This window comes from Scyliorhinus canicula, chromosome 5 (assembly GCF_902713615.1).
Source record: "Scyliorhinus canicula chromosome 5, sScyCan1.1, whole genome shotgun sequence".
Lineage (NCBI taxonomy): Eukaryota > Metazoa > Chordata > Chondrichthyes > Carcharhiniformes > Scyliorhinidae > Scyliorhinus > Scyliorhinus canicula.
In genome coordinates this window covers 165,972,246-165,993,724 of record NC_052150.1, presented here as the reverse complement: position 1 = coordinate 165,993,724, position 21,479 = coordinate 165,972,246, and the positions used below count along the sequence as shown (strand labels likewise).

Here is a 21,479-nt window from a genome sequence, read left to right as displayed (position 1 = left end):
ATCCCTCCCCGCACTATCGCTTTCCATACTCCCAAACTTCTTAATGCGATGGCCAATGGCTCATTCGCGAGTGCAAACAGCAGGGAGGAACATAGGACATCCCTGCCTAGTCCCACGGTGGAGAGGAAAGTATTTTGAGCTTATGTTATTTGTGCAGACACTGGCTCCTTATATAATAGCTTTACCAAGTCCACAAATCTGGGTCCAATTCCAAACTGCTCTGGAAGTGCCATCAAGTACCCCCATTCTAACCGGTCAAATGCATCCTTGGTGTCCAATGCCACAGACACCTCTGTTTCCTTAACCTCCGCCAGTACCATAACCACATTCAATACCCTCATACCTTCCTAATGTTCGAAAAGATCTGCCTCCCTCTTACAAGCCCCATCTGATCTTCACTTATCACCTTTGTGAGGCACTCCTCCAGCCTACCTGCCAGTACCTTCACCAATATCTTTGCGTCCACGTTTAAAAGTGATATGGGCCTATACGACCCACACCCCGTCGGGTCCTTACCTTTCTTCAGTAACAGGGAAATCAATGCCTGCCCCAAAGTTTGTGGTAGCACCCCCTTCCCTATCGCCTCCTCAATCATCCCCACCATCAGCGATACCAACTTATTTTTGAATTTTTAATAATATTCCACCGGAAACCCAGCCGGCCCTGCCACCTTCCCCGACTGCATCCTCCCAATCACATATTTTATCTCCTGCTCCATTATCGCCCCCTCTAATGTAGCCCTGTCCCGCTCCCCTAACCTCAGGTACTCCAGCCCATCTAGAAATTCCTGCACCTCCCGGCCTCCCCCAAGTGGCTCTGTCCTGTACAACCTCTCATAGAATTCCTTAAAGACCTTGATAATCTGATCTGGAGCTACCACCAACTTCCCTGCCCTGTCCCGCACCTGGCTAATTTCCCTTGCCTCAGCCTTCCTACGGAGCTGACCCACCAACATACCTTCTCTCCATGCTCGTAAACTGCCTCCCTTGCTCGCCTCAATTGGCGTAACGGCTTCCTAGTAGATAGTCAGTCAAAGCTCGCCTTGAGTTCCGTCCTCTTTTCCAACTGCACTGGGTCCCTATCTTCTGCATACTTCCTGTCCACCTCCAACATCTCATCTATTACCCTCTGGCATTCAATCCTCTCCTCTTTGTCTAGCCTAGCCTTGAACAAGATCACCTCACCCCTCACCATGGCTTTAAAGCCTCCCAGACAACCGCCTTTGACACCTCACCCGTACAGTTAAAACCTACATATTCCTCAATTACTTTTTCAATTTTGTCACAGAACCCTCGGCCCCCCAACAGTCCAACATCTAACTTCCACCCTGGTCTCTGTACCATCCCCTTCTCCAGTGCCATATCCACCCAATGCGGAGCATGATCTTATGTTGCAATTGCCGAGTACTCCGACCCATTAACCTCAGCCAGCAGCACCTTCCCCACCATGAGAAAGCCAATCCGCGAGTACACCTTATGGACTGCCGAGAAAAACGAGTACTCCTGCACCCTTGTGTGCAGAAACCTCCAAGGGTCCACCCCTCCCATTAATGCCATTAGCCCAGCCAGCACCTCTACCCCCCCCCCCCCCCCCAACCCCCCCCCCCCCCCCCCCCCCCCCCCCCCCCCCCCCCCCCCCCCCCCCCCCCCCCCCCCCCCCGGACGGGACCAGTGAGTGCACGACCGTGACCTGCCCAATTTTGGCTCCTGCACCAAGTTCCAGTTCCCCCCCCCCCCCCTATCAGCTTGTGTGTGTCCAAGTCGGGGACAGCCCCACCTGGGGGTCTCACCTGGTCCCTCACCATCAGGTGAGCCTCCTGCAGCTTTGCTATTTTGGCCTTCAAACTTTTAAGATGTGCAAGCACCCTTGACCTCTTGACTGGGCCTCCCAGCCCCCTCACGTTCCACGTGACTATCCTAACTGGGGGTCTCTCCCCCCTCCTTCTTATCTACCACCATCATACCAGCGGGCCCTGCCCCATGAGCCTGACCCGTCCCTTTCCATTATTAACATCGCACCCCCTCCCAGAAACCCTCCCTGCACTTCCCCTTGAAAAACTCTTACCCAGTATCGTGTCCCCCCCCCCCCACAAAACTTGGTCGCCTCGTCGGCCCATCAAAACCTGCTAACCAGGCTCCAATGTCCGCAGCCCTCCTCTCACCTCACCTCCGTTCATGAGCCGACTTTAGTTAGCTAATGCGGGTGGTCCCCCTCTCCCCCAAAACAATAAAGCATACTGTCCCCTCCCACCCAGTCACAGAAGAAAAAGAAAAACAATCTAGCCTATGCAATTTTCCAGCTCCCCAATCACAGTCCACAATCTTTCTTCCAGCTCCACTCCTCACTTCTGTCCTAAGCCTTCCGCCTTCATGAACACCTCAGCCTCCACTGTTTCAAAATAAAAATCTTTGGTGTCGTATTTCACCCTCAGCTTCGCCGGGTACACAATACAAAATCGTAGTCCCTTGTTGTACAGTGCCGTCTTCACTCGGCTGAACGCCGCTCGTCTCTTTGCCAACTCGACCGTCAAGTCCTGGTAAATCCGAACTCTAGCACCATCCCACTGCACCTCCCGCTTCTGCTTTGCCCAGCTTAACACCTTCTCCTTCGTGTGGTATTTATGGAAGCAGATAATTACTGCTCTCGGCGACTTGTTTACTTTGGGTTTCGGCCTTAACGACTGATGAGCTCGGTCCAGTTCATACCGGGAGGAGTCTTCACCCTCCCCCGTCAACTCCGCCAGCCTCTTAGCAAAGTACTCTGTTGGCCTCGAGTCCTCTGCCCCTTCAGGTAAGTCCACAATTCTCAGATTTTTCTGCCTCGAGCGGTTCTCTAAGTCCTCGAGCTTTGCTCGGAGTCTTCTGTTGACCTCCACCACCCTCTGTAGTTCATCTCCCATCGAGGTGAGCTGGTCGCTGTGCTGCAACATGGCCTCCTCCACTTCCTTCATCTTTTCCCCCGTTCTCTCACCTCGGCCGATGGCTTTGCCACATCCACCCTCACCAGGGCAATTGCCTCCTGCACCAATGATCTCAGTACGACCGCCATCTCTTTGCTCAACGCCTCCATGTGCCTCGCAAACTGCTTCTCCAGCTCCACAGCCATCACCTTGGCCATCCTTTTCACTGCAAGTAGTGCGGCCCCTCCTCGCGGTCCGGCATCCGCCATCTTGTCAGCGCTTTTACTGGTCCTCTCCTTTGGCGGCGAATCTGCGTTTCCTCCCTTCTTTCCAGCTGTTTTTTGGCATCCCTTAACCACTTAATCTTTTGCTCCTTCTTTCTTCAATCTTGAGATAAATAATAAAAAATAAAATAATAAAAGTAAATAAATAAAAATAACAAATAAAAAAAATGAAAAAGTAAATTTAAAAAAAAATTTTATAATTAAAAAAACTTTTTAAATAATTTTTTTTTAAATTAAAGTTCAAAACATCTCTTCTCCTGGGACTGGACTGCAAACATCCCAAACATGCATTTTCAGTGGGAGGGGCCATCCGGTTTTTGCTGCTCCCCCATTACATCTGTGCTGGATTCAGCCTCGCCTCAGGCCACATTCCTCCCTGCCGCTTGCTTCGGGCTCGATGCCCCTGCTCCTCCGGTCACGGGATCCCCACCGGCCCGATTCGGTGCTCGTCCCTCAGGCCCCAACGGCCGACGAAATCCCAACTGGCGAAACCATGGAGAAACCCCCGGAAAACGCCGAAATGCCGCGGACCGGCGGGAGCCTCTCTCCAGCGCGACTGCCCCGCTCGCACGCGCCACCATAAGTCGCATCGGGACCATATTTTAAGCAGTCCGATACACCACTGAATGACAGTCTCATTAAATTGGGTCTCCTCGTTGGTCACCGGCCTCCGCACTGGCGCCATTAGTCAAAACCTAAACGGGTACCCCTTAACCCCCAAGAGCCAACCGGTCATCCTGGAGTGGTCGTCGAAGATGCCGGAGATCTCCATCTGCCCCAGGATGTAGTTGTCATGCAAACTCCATGGGAAGTGTTTACACACGTGCATGATCTTGAGATGGTGGTCACACACAAGTTGAACATTCAGGGAATGGAACCCCTTCCTGTTAACGTAGGGTTCTCCCAGGCGTGCCAAGTTGCCATCTATTGTCCGCCTGGATCTGAGCATCCTGACGATGGGGGAGAATCCTGCTGCTTGGGCATTGTGATGCGCTTGGTCCAGTCCAAAGTTTATATAGTCAGCTGCCCAGGCAAACAGGGCATCCATAACTTCACGGTATACTTGGAGGCTGTTGGTTGGGATATGCCGAACAAGTCCCCGCTCGAGCTCAGAATGAACCAGAGGCGTAAATGTTCAGGGCTGCTGTGACCTTGACGGCCCTCTGTGCAGGTATCCTCCTCCTCCACATGGTGACACGTCTGCAAGGACATGGCACAGGTGCCGCACTGTCCCCTTGTTGAGGCGGACCCTCCTGCAACATATGCTGTCCGACATCTCTTTAAATGACCAGCGACGCCTGTACACCTAGCACCGTCACCGGCCTCCCCCTCTAGGTCCCTCCCTTGCCTGAATCATAGAAAATGATCTGTGTTGTTCCTCATGTCTTAATAAAGCTCGTAGTCTCAAAGGTGGAGAAGATGCTTTATTGTGAATTTGTTCTGTCTTCAGAGCTTAACTTACGGCTATCTCAAATGCTGCCTGCCTGTATCTGTGTCCTGCTACGAGTTCTGCCTTCCGTGAAGTGTGTCCTCACTTCCTGTCCCTGTGTATTTATAGCTCTCCCGTGCTCCCTCTAGTGCTTGCTCAGTTGTATTGCATCTACTCAGATCTACAATCACCACATCCCCCCTTTTTTCTTTACATATTTTCTGTACATCGTTAAAGAAAATTGTACAAAACAGTTACTTATGATATGTGTATCTATACAAGTGATGGTGCTATTGCATATTTTACAAAGCTAATTTATATTTATGAGTCCACTCTTAATAAAAACATTTATGAGTCCAAACTTGATGAATTTGTTCACTGAGTTTTTTCTTTTGTTGTTGTTGACGTGGTGAATGTTGTCGGTGTTCTTGTTATTTTAAGTAACCAATGCGTCATCCCGAGGTGTTTGCATGGTCGAACCACTGATGTTGACTGACATGGACATTTTTCTGTGCTTGTGGTATCGATTTATTATGTCATCTGCCTTGAAAGCTGGTGTGCTTGCTTGTTCTGGAGCAGATGTGTGTTTGTGTGATTCGTTGTCATCCCATGGCATGTTTGCAGTCGTGTCATTGTTTTGCAGTGTGCTGTAGCATTGTCCTTCATGTGCAGAGTTGTACCATTTTGTACAAGTCGTTGTTTCATTGCTGTTGTTTCTGTCCTTCCTGTCTTTGTTGTTTTCGCTGCCGTTCTTGTTGCTGTTTTTGTCGTTTCTGTCTTTGTTGTTGTCGCTATCTTTGTTATGCTTCTTGTTGGTTTTGTTGTTCTTCTTGTAGTTTTTGTCGTTGTGCTTGTAGTTTTTGTTGGTGCTGTTGTTCTTGTTTCTGCAGTGCTTCTTGCGATTTTTGTTCTTATCGCGCTTCATGTTGTTCTTGCTGTTGTTATTCTCGTTTCTGCTGTGCTTCTTTTGATTTTTGTTGTTCTTGTCGCGCTTCATGTTGCTTTTGTTCTTGCTGTTGTTGTTCTCGTTTCTGCTGTGCTTCTTTTGGCTTTTGTTTTTCTTGTTATGCTCAATGAGTGTCCCGTGTGGATAATTTGAGTCATTGAACGTTTTGTCTCGAGAATGGTGAGAATGATCTGATGTTGCATTGATGCTGGTGACATCAGTCACTTGTGGTGGATTTGATTCGTCGTCTTTGCTTTCTTGGTGCCTCTCTTCTGGAGTCAAATTCTTCGCGATTTCATTTGACGCGGTCTCTCTGGACTCTTGGTGCTCCTCTTCCGGAGTCAAAATCTTCATCATTACAATTGACGTGGTCTCTCTGGACTCTTGGCGCTTCTCTTCTGGAGTCAAAATTTTCATGGTTTCTGTTGATGTGGTCTCACTGGACTCTTGGCGCTCCTCTTCTGGAGTCAAAATCTGCATGGTTTCTATTGGCGTGGTCTCTCTGGACTTTTGGGTGGCTCTACTCTGTGCTTCTGTACAGACAAGCTGAGAACTGTCAGTCTTGCTGTGATCCTGTACCTCCTGTATGTCGAGTGTGATCACCTTGTCACTGTTTTCGCATGCAGTGGGTAGATGTACATTGTCTTCTTCTTGTTTATGTGAGCTTGGTAGACTTTCATAGTCTGCTTGCGGTTGCTCAGATACGGCGGGTTGACCTTCATGGTCTTGTTCATGCATGGTGTTCGCCAGGGAGTGTTTGCTTGCTTCCCTTTTGGAGTCTTTCATCACTCTCACTGTGGAGCCTGTCATCGCTCTCTCTGTGGAGTCTTTCTGTGCTCTCTGTGTGGCGTTGTCTCCTTCTTGGGTATTGCTGTCATCCAATGTATCGACGATCTGCCATGGCGCCATGGTGTTGGATTCATCTACCACGAGTAGATTCGTGTTGAGCTTTGCGACCGTGTCGCTGATGCTGTGATCAGCATATCCGAATAACTCAGCCATGTCTGAGTATTATTCTTCGAAAACTAAACCATCTTGGTTGGATTCATCTACCACGAGTAGATTCGTGTTGAGCTTTGTGAAAAATTCAAGTTATTTCTTCTTTTTGATCTGTACTTTTCACTCGCGATTTCTTAACTGAAGCCTTTCTGTTTGTAGAGTTTTGCATCACTAAGTCTCTGTGCAGTTTGGCCTCTGAGCATACCGTGCTGTTCAAATTCCTTACAGTACTCTTCAAATTTGTTTAGTATTGTTTGTAAGTTGTTGCTGTCTTCATCTTTTGAGTATTTTAATCCATTATAAACTTTCCTAGCTTCATGTCCTGCGATGAGCATTGCTATTTTAATTTCGTCTGAGGCTGCTGCTACATCATTAGCTATGATATAAAAATCGAACATTTGTTTAAATAGTTTCCAGACATTTCTTACATTGCCGGTCGTGTCCAGCTGAGGTGGGGTTCCAAGCCACATCCTCGAATAAGCGATGTCTTCCCAAGTCCAATGTCCAGTAGGAGATTTCCATGCCATTTTGTTCTTTCTGTGTCTGCAGCTGAGTTGTCCTGTAGTAAGCGTCTGAAGCCACTCTTGGTACCATGTGTTGTTCCTCGTGTCTTAATAAAGCTCGTAGTCTCAAAGGTGGAGAAGATGCTTTATTGTGAATTTGTTCTGTCTTCAGAGCTTAACTTACGGCTACCTCAAATGCTGTCTGCCTGTGTGTCTGTGTCCTGCTACGAGTTCTGCCTTCCGTGAAGTGTGTCCTCACTTCCTGTCCCTGTGTATTTATAGCTCTCCCGTGCTCCCTCTAGTGCTTGCTCAGTTGTATTGCATCTACTCAGATCTACAATCACCACACGATCGGCTAATCATAAAGCAGCAAAATGCTGAGATGAGTGACCTTGCAGCACATGGACACCAGCTGACATCAAACAGCACAACGGTGAACCCTGGCATAGCAAGGAAATCCCTGAAGCCAGATAAAGCGGAACCACTTCCTTCAAAACTTAATCAGGAAGTTGGGCTGGCAGCAAAAGCCGGGAAGACATTTAAACACCACAAGATCAAGATAAAGAACGCCCAAGGGCAGCACGGTGGCCTAGTGGTTAGCACAACCGCCTCACGGCGCTGAGGTCCCAGGTTCGATCCCGGCTCTGGGTCACTGTCCGTGTGGAGTTTGCACATTCTCCCCGTGTCTGCGTGGGTTTCGCCCCCACAACCCAAAAATGTGCAGAGTAGGTGGATTGGCCACGCTAAATTGCCCCTTAATTGGAAAAAATAATTGGGTAATCTAAATTTATTTTTAAAAAAGATAAAGAACACCCTACACATTGAAGACAGTGAAACAGCAGAATCAGCCAAGAAACTGATACAGACACTTTAAAAAAATAATTGCATGTGCACAATTTGACCACTTTTTAAATCTGTCTTTCTAAATAGTACATATGTGCATGTAAATGATTTAACAATCATATTGAAAAAGAGGAGGATATAATGAGACGTAGAATATCATTTGTGTATAATTTAATAACGGAACTGTAAGTGAAGATTATGCATAGACTGAGATTCTAGTATTCGACCACAGGTGGCATGGTGGCAGGAGTAAGTCACTGGAGGACAGGCCTCATGGAGCGAGGTAATCTCCTGGACAGCACAGAGAGGGAGAATCTCGACAACAGAGTACAGTCGCATATCGAGCAGCTCCTAAGTCAACAGTGATTAATAAGAGTTAACCATAGTTGTTTGTATTTAGCCGTAATATCCAACTGTGATCTTACATCATACAAACCCATTCGTGTTTTAGTTAATTAATAAACAGTTTTGTACATTTACAAAGCCGTATGTTCTCTGATCACTTCAACTACAAAGACCTCCCCATCCGTGCATACAGAGAAAGTTACATGGTACCATGGAGTGAATGTTAAATGGGTGCAATTGTGAAAAACTTGATACGGCAAGAAAAATCGATTAGGACAATCGGAGGCTCGACAGGAAAGTGATCAGCTGTGAAACTCAAAATGACCAGGTGAAGCGAGATTGAAGCACTCAAGACTCCCGGCCTGCTCTCACGACTGGTAACGTAGATGCTAACCGGCGTGCTTTTAAACAACAAGTTACTTTTTATGTGGAAGCCCGAGGTCTCCAGGAGGTCTCAGATCAGAGGAAAATGGCCATGCTGATGACTAGCAGGTCCCCAGGCAATTAACTTGTATAACAAGTTCCTATTTACCTCGGAGGACGACAGGAAAAGCTATGATAAAATAATTGAACCCTTCGATGACTACTATCACCCGAAGAAAAATTATATGTCTTTCCTATGCGTTATAAAAATCAGGCGAAGCATTCGACTCTTTTGTAACAGACTTGCGTCTTAAAGCACAATCCTGCAATTTTCCAGACCTGCAGGATTCTCTAATCAAGGACCAAATTGTTTTGGACTCAAAAGCGACAGGTTACGCGAACGATTGCTGCGCGAACAAGATTTGACCTTATCCGATGGGATACAGATGTACACAACCAGTTTTGTTCATTTACAAAGCCGTATGTTCTCTGATCACTTCAATTACAAAGACCTCGCTGTGGTGGTATGGATATGAGCACTGCCATTGGTGCAGAGCACTGGCTTCCCATTGGCTCTGGCTGGTCGTGTGCCTCTCGTCCGATTGGTTGGGACTAGTCATGTGACTGCTCTCCAATTGGTCGAGAGGCAAGTAGGCCCGCCTCCGAGGCGGGGTATAAGTACCCAGAGTTCCCAGCGGTCGGCCATTCTCGGTAGTCGACCACCGGGCTAACAACTAGCTGATTAAAGCCACAGTTCGGATCCTAAATGTGTCTTGAGTCGAATTGACGGTACATCAATTTAATCAGCTAGAGTTTTGGAATGGAGCTTCGCATCAAGCCTGACTGCCTCCGCACCAGCCCGCATGCTGCAAATGCGTCTGCAATTTTTAACACTGGCAGGCGTGTTTTAATAGCTACCTGACAACTGCAGCCGGCAAGCCCACCAAGGAGCAGAAACTCCACATCCTCCACTCATGCGTGGGCACATCGGTCTACGGAATGATCGAGGGCGACGGCGACTTTGATGTGGCCATGGAGATTCTCAAAGGACACTTTCTCCGGCCGGTCAACAAAGTATACGCACGGCATCTCCTGACGACTCGACAACAGTTCCCTGGTGAGTCCCTCGATGAGTTTTACCAGGCCCTCGCAGCTCTAGGGAGAACGTGCGCATGTCTCCAAGTTTTGGCGACGGAGCACATGGAACTTCTAATCAGAGACGCTTACGTTGCTGGCATGCAGTCTCCTTCTATCCGCCAACGATTGCTAGAGAAGAACGCCCTCAGCCTAGCTGAGGCACGGACTCTTGCAACCTCGTACAACTACGATATCTTGTATCATCCTGGGAAGCTCAACGAGCCTTCCGATGCCCTGTCCCGTGGTACCTGCGCCAGCGCGCAGATTGACCGCCTCCGCTCCCTCCACACAGACCTCTGCCATCCAGGGGTCACCCGTTTCTACCATTTTATTAAGACCCGCAACCTGCCCTACTCCGTCGAGGAAGTCAGGACCGTCACTAGGGACTGCCACGTCTGCGCTGAGTGCAAACCGCACTTCTATCGCCCCGAACGAGCGCATCTGATCAAGGCATCCCGCCCCTTTGAACGTCTCAGTATAGACTTCAAGGGTCCCCTCCCCTCCAACAACCGTAACACTTATTTCTTGAGTGTTATCGACGAATACTCTTGCTTCCCTTTCGCCATTCACTGTCCCGACATGACCACAACAACCGTCATAAAGGCCCTCCTATCCATCTTCTCCCTGTTCGGTTACCCCGCGTACATCCACAGCGACCGTGGGTCCTCTTTTAAGAGTGACGAACTGCGTCAGTTCCTGCTCAGCAGGGGCATAGCCTCTAGCAGGACGACCAGTTATAAGCCCCGGGGTAACGGTCAATTCGAGCGGGAGAATGGCACCATTTGGAAGACCATCCTGCTGGCCCTACGGTCCAGAGATCTCCCTATTCCCCGTTGACAAGAAGTCATTCCCGACGGCCTGCATTCAATCCGGTATCTCCTCTGTACTACCACTAATCAAACACCTCATGAACGTCTTCTTGTTTTCCCCAGGAAGTCATCCTCAGGATCCCCTCTCCCGACCTGGCTGGCCACCCCCGGGCCCATCTTGCTCCGGAAGCATGTGCGGGTGCACAAGTCCGACCTGTTGGTTGAGCGAGTCCAGTTACTCCACGCTAACCCGCAGTATGCGTACGTGTAGTATCCTGACGGTCGGCAGGATACGGTCCCGCATCGGGACCTGGCACCCGCCGGTGTGCAGCCTTCTCCCCCTACATCAATACCTCCCCCCAACCCCAATCCCCCTCAGCGCCCCGCCCCAGCGCGCATGCCCCTCTTCCCCGATTACAGCGTCTCCACCACCGGCACGGGTACGGAGACACATCTACGACCAACGCTCCCAGAGGCAAGGACGACCATCGGCCCGACATCACCGGCTCCACTGCGACGGTCCTCCAAAACACCATGGGCACCCGACAGGCTGATTATCTCCATCTGATGCGGCCATGGGACATTTTTTGTGTTATTCTGTTGTTATTAGTAGTAGTATTGTTTTGCCACGAGCCAGTGAGCAGCTCACCCTTATCGATTTTCGCTGCTCATACCACCAGTCCTCGGACCCCCCCCCCCCCTCTCTCTCTTGCACTTACACTCCACCCCACCTTCTTTCTCCACAAGGGGTGAATGTGGTGGTATGGATATGAGCACTGCCATTGGTGCAGAGCACTGGCTTCCCATTGGCTCTGGCTGGTCATGTGCCTCTCGTCCGATTGGTTGGGACTAGTCATGTGACTGCTCTCCAAGTAGGCAAGAAGGCCCCACCTCCGAGGCAGGGTATAAGTACCCAGAGTTCCCGGCGGTCGGCCATTCTCTGTAGTCGACCACCGGGCTAACAACTAGCTGATTAAAGCCACAGTTCGGATCCTAAATGTGTCTTGAGTCAAATTGATGGTGCATCACTCGCCATCCATGCATACACTGCGAGGTCTACAATATCACCCATAATGTGATATCGGTAAGGAATTGGAGAGTGTGCGAGACCGACAATCAGTTATAGCTTTCACCCCGGTACTTTCACCCCCCCCAAGCCTCCCTCACCCTTACATTTCCTGCCATCGCTCAGGCTGCCATCTGACGAGCCGGTTGTGCTGAGAAACCCAGCCCTGCACACGCACTCGCAGCCACAGCAGGGGGACCTCGGCACTGGACCCCAGGCGCCTGCCGAGAACAGTCATTGGACAGGGCACAGGTTCCCTCCCCGATCCACACAGCCACCCTCTGGTCGCAGGGATTTTCCCAGTGCTGCAGCCCAGCTTTTGGATGTTTGATTGCAGGCTGCTGCCTCTGTGGTGTTGGAGCTTCCAGTGTTCAGGCAAAGTATCCAGGCCTTACTAGCTGTTTGGGATGCTGGGCAGTAACAAGGCACGTGTACCCACGGAAATCCGCTTAGGAACTGTGAAGTGCTCACATTACTATTTAATATTTGCAAAAGCCTTCATCTGTGCGGCCAGGAGCTGTCACGGTCAGTGGGAATTCAAGTGACCTTCGCATTACCATGGGCAACCGTCTGCCCTGGAGGTGTTTGTTGAAACAGACAGGCAGAAGCTGCAGTTGCCCCTGGTATGGGTAAAAACGATTCGGGAGGGGGGAGGTGATATCATGTTGGATCCGTGGGTGCTAAGCCCCTCACCCCCCAGCCCAGAGTGAATCCACAATGATGGCATGCTCCCTCAAGAGCTCATCTCTTACCCCCCACTGATCAGCACCCGGCGGGGTTCCCGATTTCGGACTCTCCCGTGATCTAACTGCTCGCTCAGATTTGCACACGTTGCAACCTGTCCATTAGATCACTCCCATAGTTTCCAGATGATTGATGTAGGTAGGCCAGTGGATGTTGTCTATATGGATTTCAATAAGGCCTTTGACAAGGTCCCTCATGGCAGACTGGTACAGAAGGTGAAGACACACGGGATCAGAGGTGAGCTGGCAAGATGGATACAGAACTGGCTAGGTTATAGAAGGCAGAGAGTAGCAATGGAAGGGTGCTTTTCTGATTGGAAGGCTGTGACTAGTTGTGTTGCCACCTTTGCTGTTCGTAGTATATATCAATGATTTGGAGGCAAATGTAACTGGTCTGATTAGTAAGTTTGCAGATGACACAAAGGTTGGTGGAATTGCGGATAGCGATGAGGGCTGTCAGAGGATATAACAGGTTTTAGATCGTTTGAAGACTTGGGCGGAGAGATGGCAGATGGAGTTTAATCTGGACAAATGTGAGGTAATGCATTTTGGAAGGTCTAATACAGGTAGGGAATATACAGTGAATGGTAGAACCCTCAAGAGTATTGACAGTCAGAGAGATCTTGGTGTACAGGTCCACAGGTCACTGAAAGGGGCAACACAGGTGGAGAAGGTAGTCAAGAAGGCAGACGGCATGCTTGCCTTCATTGGCCGGGGCATTGAGTATAAGAATTGGCAAGTCATGTTGCAGTTGTATAGAACCTTAGTTAGGCCACACTTGGACTATAGTGCTCAATTTTGGTCGCAACACTACCACAAGGATGTGGAGGCTTTGGAGAGGGTGCAGAAGAGATTTACCAGGATGTTGTCTGGTATGGAGGACATTAGCTATGTGGAGAGGTTGAATAAACTTGGTTTGTTCTCACTGGAACGAAGCAGGTTGAGGGGCGATCTGATAGAGGTCTACAAAATTATGAGGGGCATAGACAGAGTGGATAGTCAGAAACTTTTTCCCAGGGTAGAGGGGTCAATTACTAGGGGGCATAGGCTTAAGGTGTGAGGGGCAAGGTTTAGAGGAGTTTTACACGGAGGGTAGTGGGTGCCTGGAACTCACTGCCTGAGGAGGTGGTGGAAGCAGGGTCGATAGTGACATTTAACGAGCATCTTGACAAATACATGAATAGGATGTGTATAGAGGGATACGGACCCCGGAAAATTTTAGTTTAGATGGGCAGCATGGTCGGCGCAAGCTTGGAGGGCCGAAGGGCCTGTTCCTGTGCTGTACTTTTCTTTGTTCTTTGTTTTTAGAAGGGAAAATTCTGTCCCTAATTCTGATGCCTTCTAGAACGAGATCAGAACAAAGCAATTTAAAATCAACATTAAATATGAAAATTCTGAATATCTTGTCACTTACTGTAATCCATAACATGTTGAAAGGGCCACAGAGGATTCTGCATATCCTTGGATTTTGCCATGATAATAACAGTGTTCTGCAACCTGTAATTAAAATGAAAACTGTGACTATATAGCATTGTGCTCTGTACATTGAAGATTTAATTGAAAACTATCAGAATTTATATTATATTTTCAAGTGATATCTACCCAGGTTTAATGTAAATAAGAGTTTGACATAAGTAATAGAGTTATATTGAGGCATAAAATCTCACCATAGTTTTTATTACAGGTCAAATGGACTACTTTTTAAAAACTGGATAAAAGCAAATTATTGCGGATGCTGGAATCTGAAACCAAAAGGAGAAAATGCTCGAAAATCTCAGCCGGTCTGGAAGCATTTGTAAGGTGAGAAAAGAGCGAACGTTTCGAGTCCAGATGATCCTTTCTCAAAGCTCATCTGAACTCGAAACGTTAGCTCTTTTCTCTCCTTACAGATGCTCACCGACCTGCTGAGATTTTCAAGCATTTTTTGTTTTAGTTACTTTTTTTTTACTCATTTGCATGTGGGCATCGCTGGATAGGCCAGCACTTAAGAGCAGTATGGTAGCACAGTTCTTCGCACTGTTGCTTCACAGCGCCAGGGTCCCAGGTTCGATTCCCGGCTTGGGTCACTGTCTGTGTGGAGTCTCCACGTTCGCCCTGTGTCTGCGTGGATTTCCTCCGGGTGCTACAATTTCCTCCCACAAGGCCCGAAAGATGTGCTGTTAAGTGAATTGGACATTCTGAATTCTTCCTCAGTGTACCTGAACAGGCGCCGGAATGTGGCGACTAGGGGCTTTTCAAAGTAACTTCTCTGTAGTGTTAATGTAAGCCTACTTGTGACAATAAAGATTACTAATTATTATTTATTGCCCATCCCTAGTTTCCCTTCAGAAAGTGGTGGTGAGCTGCCTTCTTGAACTGCTGCAGTCCCCGAGGTGTAGGTACACCCACTGTGCTGTTAAGAAGAGAAGTTCCAGGATTTTGACCCAGTGACAGTGAAGGAACGGCAATATATTTCCAAGCCAGGGTGGTGAGTGACTTGGAAGGGAACCTCCAGGTGGTGGGATTCCCAGGTATCTGCTGCTCTGCCCTTCTAGATAGTAGTGGTCGTGGGTTTCAAAGATACTGCCTAAGGAACCTGGTTGAGTTCCTGCGGCGCATCTTGTAGACGGTACACACGGCTGCCACTGTTCGTCAGTGGTGGAGAGATTGAATGTTTGTGGAAGGTGTAGCAATGAAGTGGGCTGCTTTGTCATGGATGGTGTTGAGCTTCTTGAGTCTTGTTCAAGCTGCACTCATCCAGGCAAGTGGAGAGTATTCCATTACACTCCTGACTTGTGCCTGGTAGATGGTGATGAGGCTTTTGGGGGTCAGGAGTTTAGTTACTCGCCATAGGTTCCTAGCCTTTGACTTACCCTGATAGCCACAGTATTAATGTGACTAGTCCAGTTCAGTTTCTGATCAATGGTAACCCCCATGTGTTGATTATGGGGGATTTAGCGATGGTAATGCCATTGAATGTCACGGGTCGATTGTTAAATCCTCTCTTGTAGGAGATGGTCATTGCCTGGCACTTGTGTAGCATGAATGTAATTGCCAATTGTCAGCCCAAGCCTGGATATCGTCCAGGTCTTGCTGCATTTGGTATGGACTGTTTCATTATCTGAGGAGTAATGGATGGTGCTGAACATTGTGCAGTCATCTGCGAACATTCCCACTTCTGATCTTATGATGGAAGGGAGGTCATTGATGAAACAGCTGAAGGTGGTTGGGCCTAGGACACTACCCTGAGGAACTCCTGCAGCGATATCCTGAAGTGGAGATGTTTGACCTCCTACCACCAAAAGCATCTTCCCTTGAGTCAGGTATGACTCCAACCAGCAGAGAGTTTTCCCTCTGATTCCTACTGACTCCAGTTTTGATAGGGCTCCTTGATGCCATCCTTGGTCAAATGCTGGTCAGGAGCTGAGTGACCCTGGCAGAACCCAAACTGGGCGTCCATGAGCAGGTTATTGCTGAGGAAGTGCCGCTTGATAGCACTGTTGATGACTCACTCCTTCCATCACTTTGCTGATGATGGAGAGTAGACTGATGGGGCGGTTATTGGCTGGGTTGGATTTGGCCTGTTTCCTGTGTACGGGACACAACTGGGTAATTATCCACATTGACAGATAGATGTCAGTGTTGCAGCTGTACTGGAATAGCTTGGCTACGGTGTGGCAACTTCTGGAGCCACAAGTCTTCAGTACTATTGCCAAAGTATTCATAAAATATAGGAGAAAATTGGCCCATTGAGTCTGCTCTGCCATTCGATCATGGCTGATCCTGGCCTCAACCCCACCGTGCTGCCCATTCTCCATAACCGTTCAACCCAGTACCAATTAAAAATCTGTCCAACTCCTCCTTAAATTTACTCACTGTCCCAGCATCCACTGCACTCTGGAGTAGCGAATTCCACAGATTCACAACCCTTTGGGAGAAGTAGTTTCTCCTCAACTCTGTTTTAAATTTGCTACCTCTTATCCTAAGACTATGATCTCTTGTTCTAGAATGCCCCATAAGAGGAAGCATCCACTCCACGTCTACTTTATCCATACCTTTTATCATCTTGCGTGCTTCAATTTGATCTCCCCTCATTCTTCTCAACTCTAGAGAGTATAGGCTTAAACTGTTCAATCTCGCTTCATACGACAAACCCACATCACTGAAATCAACCGGGTGAACTGCCTCTGAACTGCCTCCAATGTCACTGCATCTTTCCTCAAATAAGGGGACCAAAACTGTGCACAATACTCCAGGTGTGGTCTCACCAATACGTAGTATAGTTCCAACAACACTTCCTTACATTTATACTCCTTTATTCCTTTCGCTATAAGTGCCAACATTTCATTAGCAGGGCCCATTGCCTTCAGCAATTTCTTGATATAACTTGGAGTGATTAGTATTGACTGAAGACTGACAGTGATGCTGGGGACCTTGGAGCAGACCGAAATGGATCATCCACTTGGCAATTCTGGCTGAAGATTGTTGCAAACGCTTCAGCCTTGACTTTTGCACTTGTCTTCTGGGCTCTTTCATCATTGAGCATGGGGGTATCTGTGGAGCCTCCTCCTCCAGCGAGTTGTTTAATTGTGCACCACCATTCACGGCTGGATGTGGCCGGACTGCAGAGTTTAGATCTGATGCGTTCATTGTGGAATCGCTTATGTCTATTACTTACTGCTAATGCTGTTTGGCACACAAGTAGTCTGGTGTTGTAACTTCACCAAGTTGTCACGAATATGAATTTTAAAAATCTCAGCTATAGAAAGTAGAGAGGAATTCGCAACAACCCCAAAAACCTTTTGTAAGATCATAAGGCCCAGTAAGACATAGGAGCAGAATTAGGCCACTCGGCCCATCGAGTCTGCTCCATCATTCAATCATGGCTGATATTTTCCTCATCCCCATTTCCTGCCTTCTACCCATAACCTCTGATCCCCTTATTGATCAAAAACCTATCTATCGCTGTCTTAAAGACACAGTGATATGGCCTCCACAGCCTTCTGCGGCAACGAGTTCCACAGATTCTCCATCCTCTGGCTGAAGAAATTCCTCCTCATCTCTGTTTTAAAGGATCGCCCCTTTAGTCTGAGATTGTGTCCTCTGCTTCTAGTTTTTCCTACGAGTGGAGACATCTCTCCACATCCACTCTGTCCAGGCCTCGCAGTATCCTGTAAGTTTCAATAAGATACCCCCTCATCCTTCTAAACTCCAACGAGTACAGACCCAGAGTCTTCAACCGTTCCTCATACGACAAGCTCTTTATTCCAGGGATCATTCTTGTGAACCTCCGCTGGACCCTTTCCAAGGCCAGCACATCCTTCCTTAGATAGTGGGCCCAAAACTGTTCACAATACTCCAAATGGGGTCTGACCAGAGCCTTATAAAGCCTCAGAATTGCATCCCTGCTCTTGTATTCTAGCCCTCTCGACGTGAATGCTAACATTGCATTTGCCTTCTTAACTGCCGACTGAACCTGCCGTTAACCTTAAGAGAATCGTGAACAAGGACTCCCAAGTCCCTTTGTGCTTCTGATTTCCGAAGCATCTGATTTCTTAAGCATCTTCCCAGCCACATTTTCCAGTGGTCCAATGTCTATTTTTGCCTCTCTCTTACCTTTTATATCTTGAAAAAAACTCTATCTTCCTTTATATTACTAGCTCGCTTGCACTCATACTTCATCTTCTCCCCCCTTATTGCTTTTTAGTTGTCCTCTGCTCGCTTTTAAAGGCTTCCCAATCCTCTGGCATCCCATGAACCCTCGACATTTTGTATGCTTTTTCTTTAGCCTTTATGCTGTCCTTGACTTCCCTCGTCAGCCATGGGTGCCTTGTCCTCCCTTTAGCATGTTTCCTCCCCCTTGGGATGAATTTCTGTTGTGCCCCTGAATAACTCCCCCCAAAACCCCTGCCATTGCTGTCCACTGTCTTCCCTGCTAGGCTCCTTTTCCAATCAACTCTGGCCAGCTCCTCCCTCATGTCTTTGTAAATACCCTTATTTAATTGTAATACCGTTACCTCTGATTGCAGCTTCTCCCTCTCAAACTGCAGGGTAAATTGTATCATATTGTGGTCACTACTCCCTCAGGAGCCTTTTGAAATAAATCCAAGTTGACAAAAATATCAAGTTTTTTTTCCCGGTTTGTATCTTCTTCTCAATTCCTTTGAGTTCCACCAATGAGACAAATTACCACAGATAAACTGCTGCAAGACAACATTTTAAAACATTTTCCTGACCCGGTATGATAAGTTAAAGAATAATGCAGTATAGTGAGATAATTTTACAACCTAATTTCTTCAACCATGGATATTCTTATAATTCCAACCAGATTACTGCCACAGGATTTCATATATTGTTGAATCACTGATGTGTCTATAAATATTTTTCTAACTTTCAGTACTTTACTAAACAGATACTTGATCAGCTCCTTTTTAAATGTGTTGGTGCAGCACCTGTTTTTGATGGGAATTACTAATTAGAAAACAAAACCACTTAATCTCTTGTCACATCTTCAATTGAGCATTGTGGCCACAATGAAAATTGAATAAACAGCTTTGGTGTATGACCTATGTCATTTGAATCTTTAAAAAATCTTAACTGAACCTTTTCTCAGTCACCTCTTCTCATAATGAGATTCACAGCAAATGGCCAATTAGCACACCCAATCTGTCGTTTTCCCGTTTTTCAATGGATGCACATCTGCTGAGTGCAAAGATGTCACGGGTCATGTTCCAATATCCATCATCTTGCACTTTTAAGCATTAACAGGCCAATTCCCCAGCCTTGTGTTCTGGAACAGCAGGTCTGCAAGCAGGCAATTGGAAGTGAAAACATCGTGCCAACATTTTATAGGGCTGAAGTAAAGACTCTTCGATTTAAATGAGCTTGCAACCATTTATTGCGCTAGAGCAGTTTTTCCCCCAGATTTGGTTCATTACTATTTAAATGAACAGAATTATCCAGGACTTTCTCTATTTGCTTTGAATGGAGAGTTTGTTCAGTGGCAACTCTTGAATAGCTTTTGAAGTTTTAAAATCAGTAGTTATGGTATAATTTATGCAGTGAACTTGGTGAGACATGTTTCCATAATTCAGAAATTAATTAAAATGTTAATTTGACAGTTGAAGTAATCTTGGTTACAGAATGTGTCTGTTAAGGAGGCAGCAAGGTTTTATTAACTACTTGCAACTATATACAGTAAAAGGTACAGAAAAGGAGCTATCTTCATGTCTAAGTCTTAACATGTCTCTGGTCAATATCATACTGGTCCTCGGTCAGGGTCATGTGCTTTCTTATTTCACTGTGTGGGTGTACCGTACTCAGATCCATATTAACCCTGTATATACCAGATCCTTGTACGATAACAGCCTTCTTAGTTCACTGAAAGAGGGCATGTCAGAGAAATCACCTGGTCTCAGATTATTCTACAGCCTCTGACACGTTAAATTTACCAATAACGTAGGAACACTGCCTGAGCTTGCACCAGGTCAGTGCTTGTCCCACACAGACGTGACATTATGGGGATGGCACCATGAGCAGTTGGCAAGGCTATCATTATCGCTGCCCCAGCTAGCCCTGGGAGGAGTGATCGGCCGGGGTGGGGATGGGATGTTTGTGCAGCAGGCCAGGCCCCCAAGTCGGCGAACCTGGAGGTGATTAGACCGTCCCCTGCACGCCGGCCCTGGCGCACACCTTGTGCAGCCTCCTGTCCCTGTCCAGGCCCCTTGTCCTGCCCATCTTGGCACTTATCTGCATCCTCATCATTAGACAAGGCCTGGTGTTCATTGTCCTCCTCCAGCATGCTGCCCCTCTGCTGCACGAAATTGTGGAGGATGCAGCAGGCCGCCACGAAATGGGAGCCTCTCCTAGCGTTACTCTGGAGTTCCACTCCAGAGCAGTCCAGGCACCTGAACTGCATCTTCAGCCATGGCTGCAGCGGATAACCTCTATCGACCAAGGGCTAACCCAGGGGTGCACCTCAAAGAGGTCAGAAACCATTGAGTATGCTAGACTCCCGGATATGGGGCACAGACATGCATGATGTGCATCTCATAGTCACACACCAACTGCATGTTCATCGCGTAAAACATCTTTCTGTTTGTGAGAACCGGCCTGTCACCCCACGCTTCACCCTCCAGGCCCTGCAGAGGCTCCTCCCTACCCCAGTCAGCCCTACCAGTGGTAGGACCGGCACCCACAGTCATGCCTCTGCATGTCCTACTTCCTCCCTCTCCCTCATCGGCCACGCATGCCTGTTTCCCGATTTTTGAAACCACCAGTGAAACTCGCCATCAGTAATTCACACCCCCCACCCCCCACCCACCCCACCCCCGGTGGAGGCAGAGCATCGCGGAGACCCCAGAGAATACTGATGCACCATCGATTGCACGTGAGGCGAGTGATTTACCAATGTCAGGCTTTAATTAACTAGAACACAGCCTGGCGATCGTCTACAGTGGAAAGGGACGATCGTCGGGCTTCTGAGCATTTATACCTCGTTGATAGAGGCGTGGTTAACTCAGCCTCTCGGCCAATCGGTCGAGAGGCACATGACCGACCAGGGCCAATGGTAAGCCGACGTTCTGGCCCAATGGCAGATGAGTATGCAGATCATATCATCACATTCACCCCTTACGGAGAAGGAAGGCGGGGGCGGGGGGGGGGGGGGGGGGGGGGGGGGGGGTGTGAACGAGACCCGGGGTGGGGGGGGGGGGGGGAAGAACTGATGATATGAGTAGCCGTCGGGAGAATAATTTTCTCTCCGTACCCTTGTCGAATTTGGGGGCTTGCCACTGGCCCAGACATAACAATATTTACAAAAGGAAGTCCATGGGACCGTAGAACTCTAGAAGGATTCGATCAGTCGTTTGGTGGTCCTTGACGTCCTGGCCGAGCGCCGTAGTGGAGGAGGTGTCGTCGGATCGGCTGATGGTCCTGCTGATGTCCTGGAGTCCGGGAGCGATAGACTTCGAGTAGTCTCCGTCACCTGAGCTGGCCGCGGAGACGCCATGGATGAGGGATGGGGAAGCTGAGTGGGGTGCTGGGGTGAAAAAGGGGAGGGGGGGTCTATGGTGGGGGGGGCTGCACGCCGGCGGGTGCCAGGTCCCGGAGGGAGACCGTGTCCTGCCGACCGT

General features: G+C 48.3%; 1 protein-coding gene across 6 annotated transcripts in view; it reads right to left on the bottom strand.

Annotated features, from left to right (window-relative positions):
• Positions 1–21,479, bottom strand: part of adam22 (ADAM metallopeptidase domain 22) — a 480,389-nt gene that overhangs the window by 330,858 nt on the left and 128,052 nt on the right. For all 6 annotated transcript variants that reach the window (XM_038797995.1, XM_038797996.1, XM_038797998.1 and 3 more), the window contains exon 5: positions 13,781–13,863. In XM_038797995.1, coding sequence (XP_038653923.1) covers positions 13,781–13,863 — 83 coding nt within the window. The remainder of the gene's footprint in view (positions 1–13,780; positions 13,864–21,479) is intronic.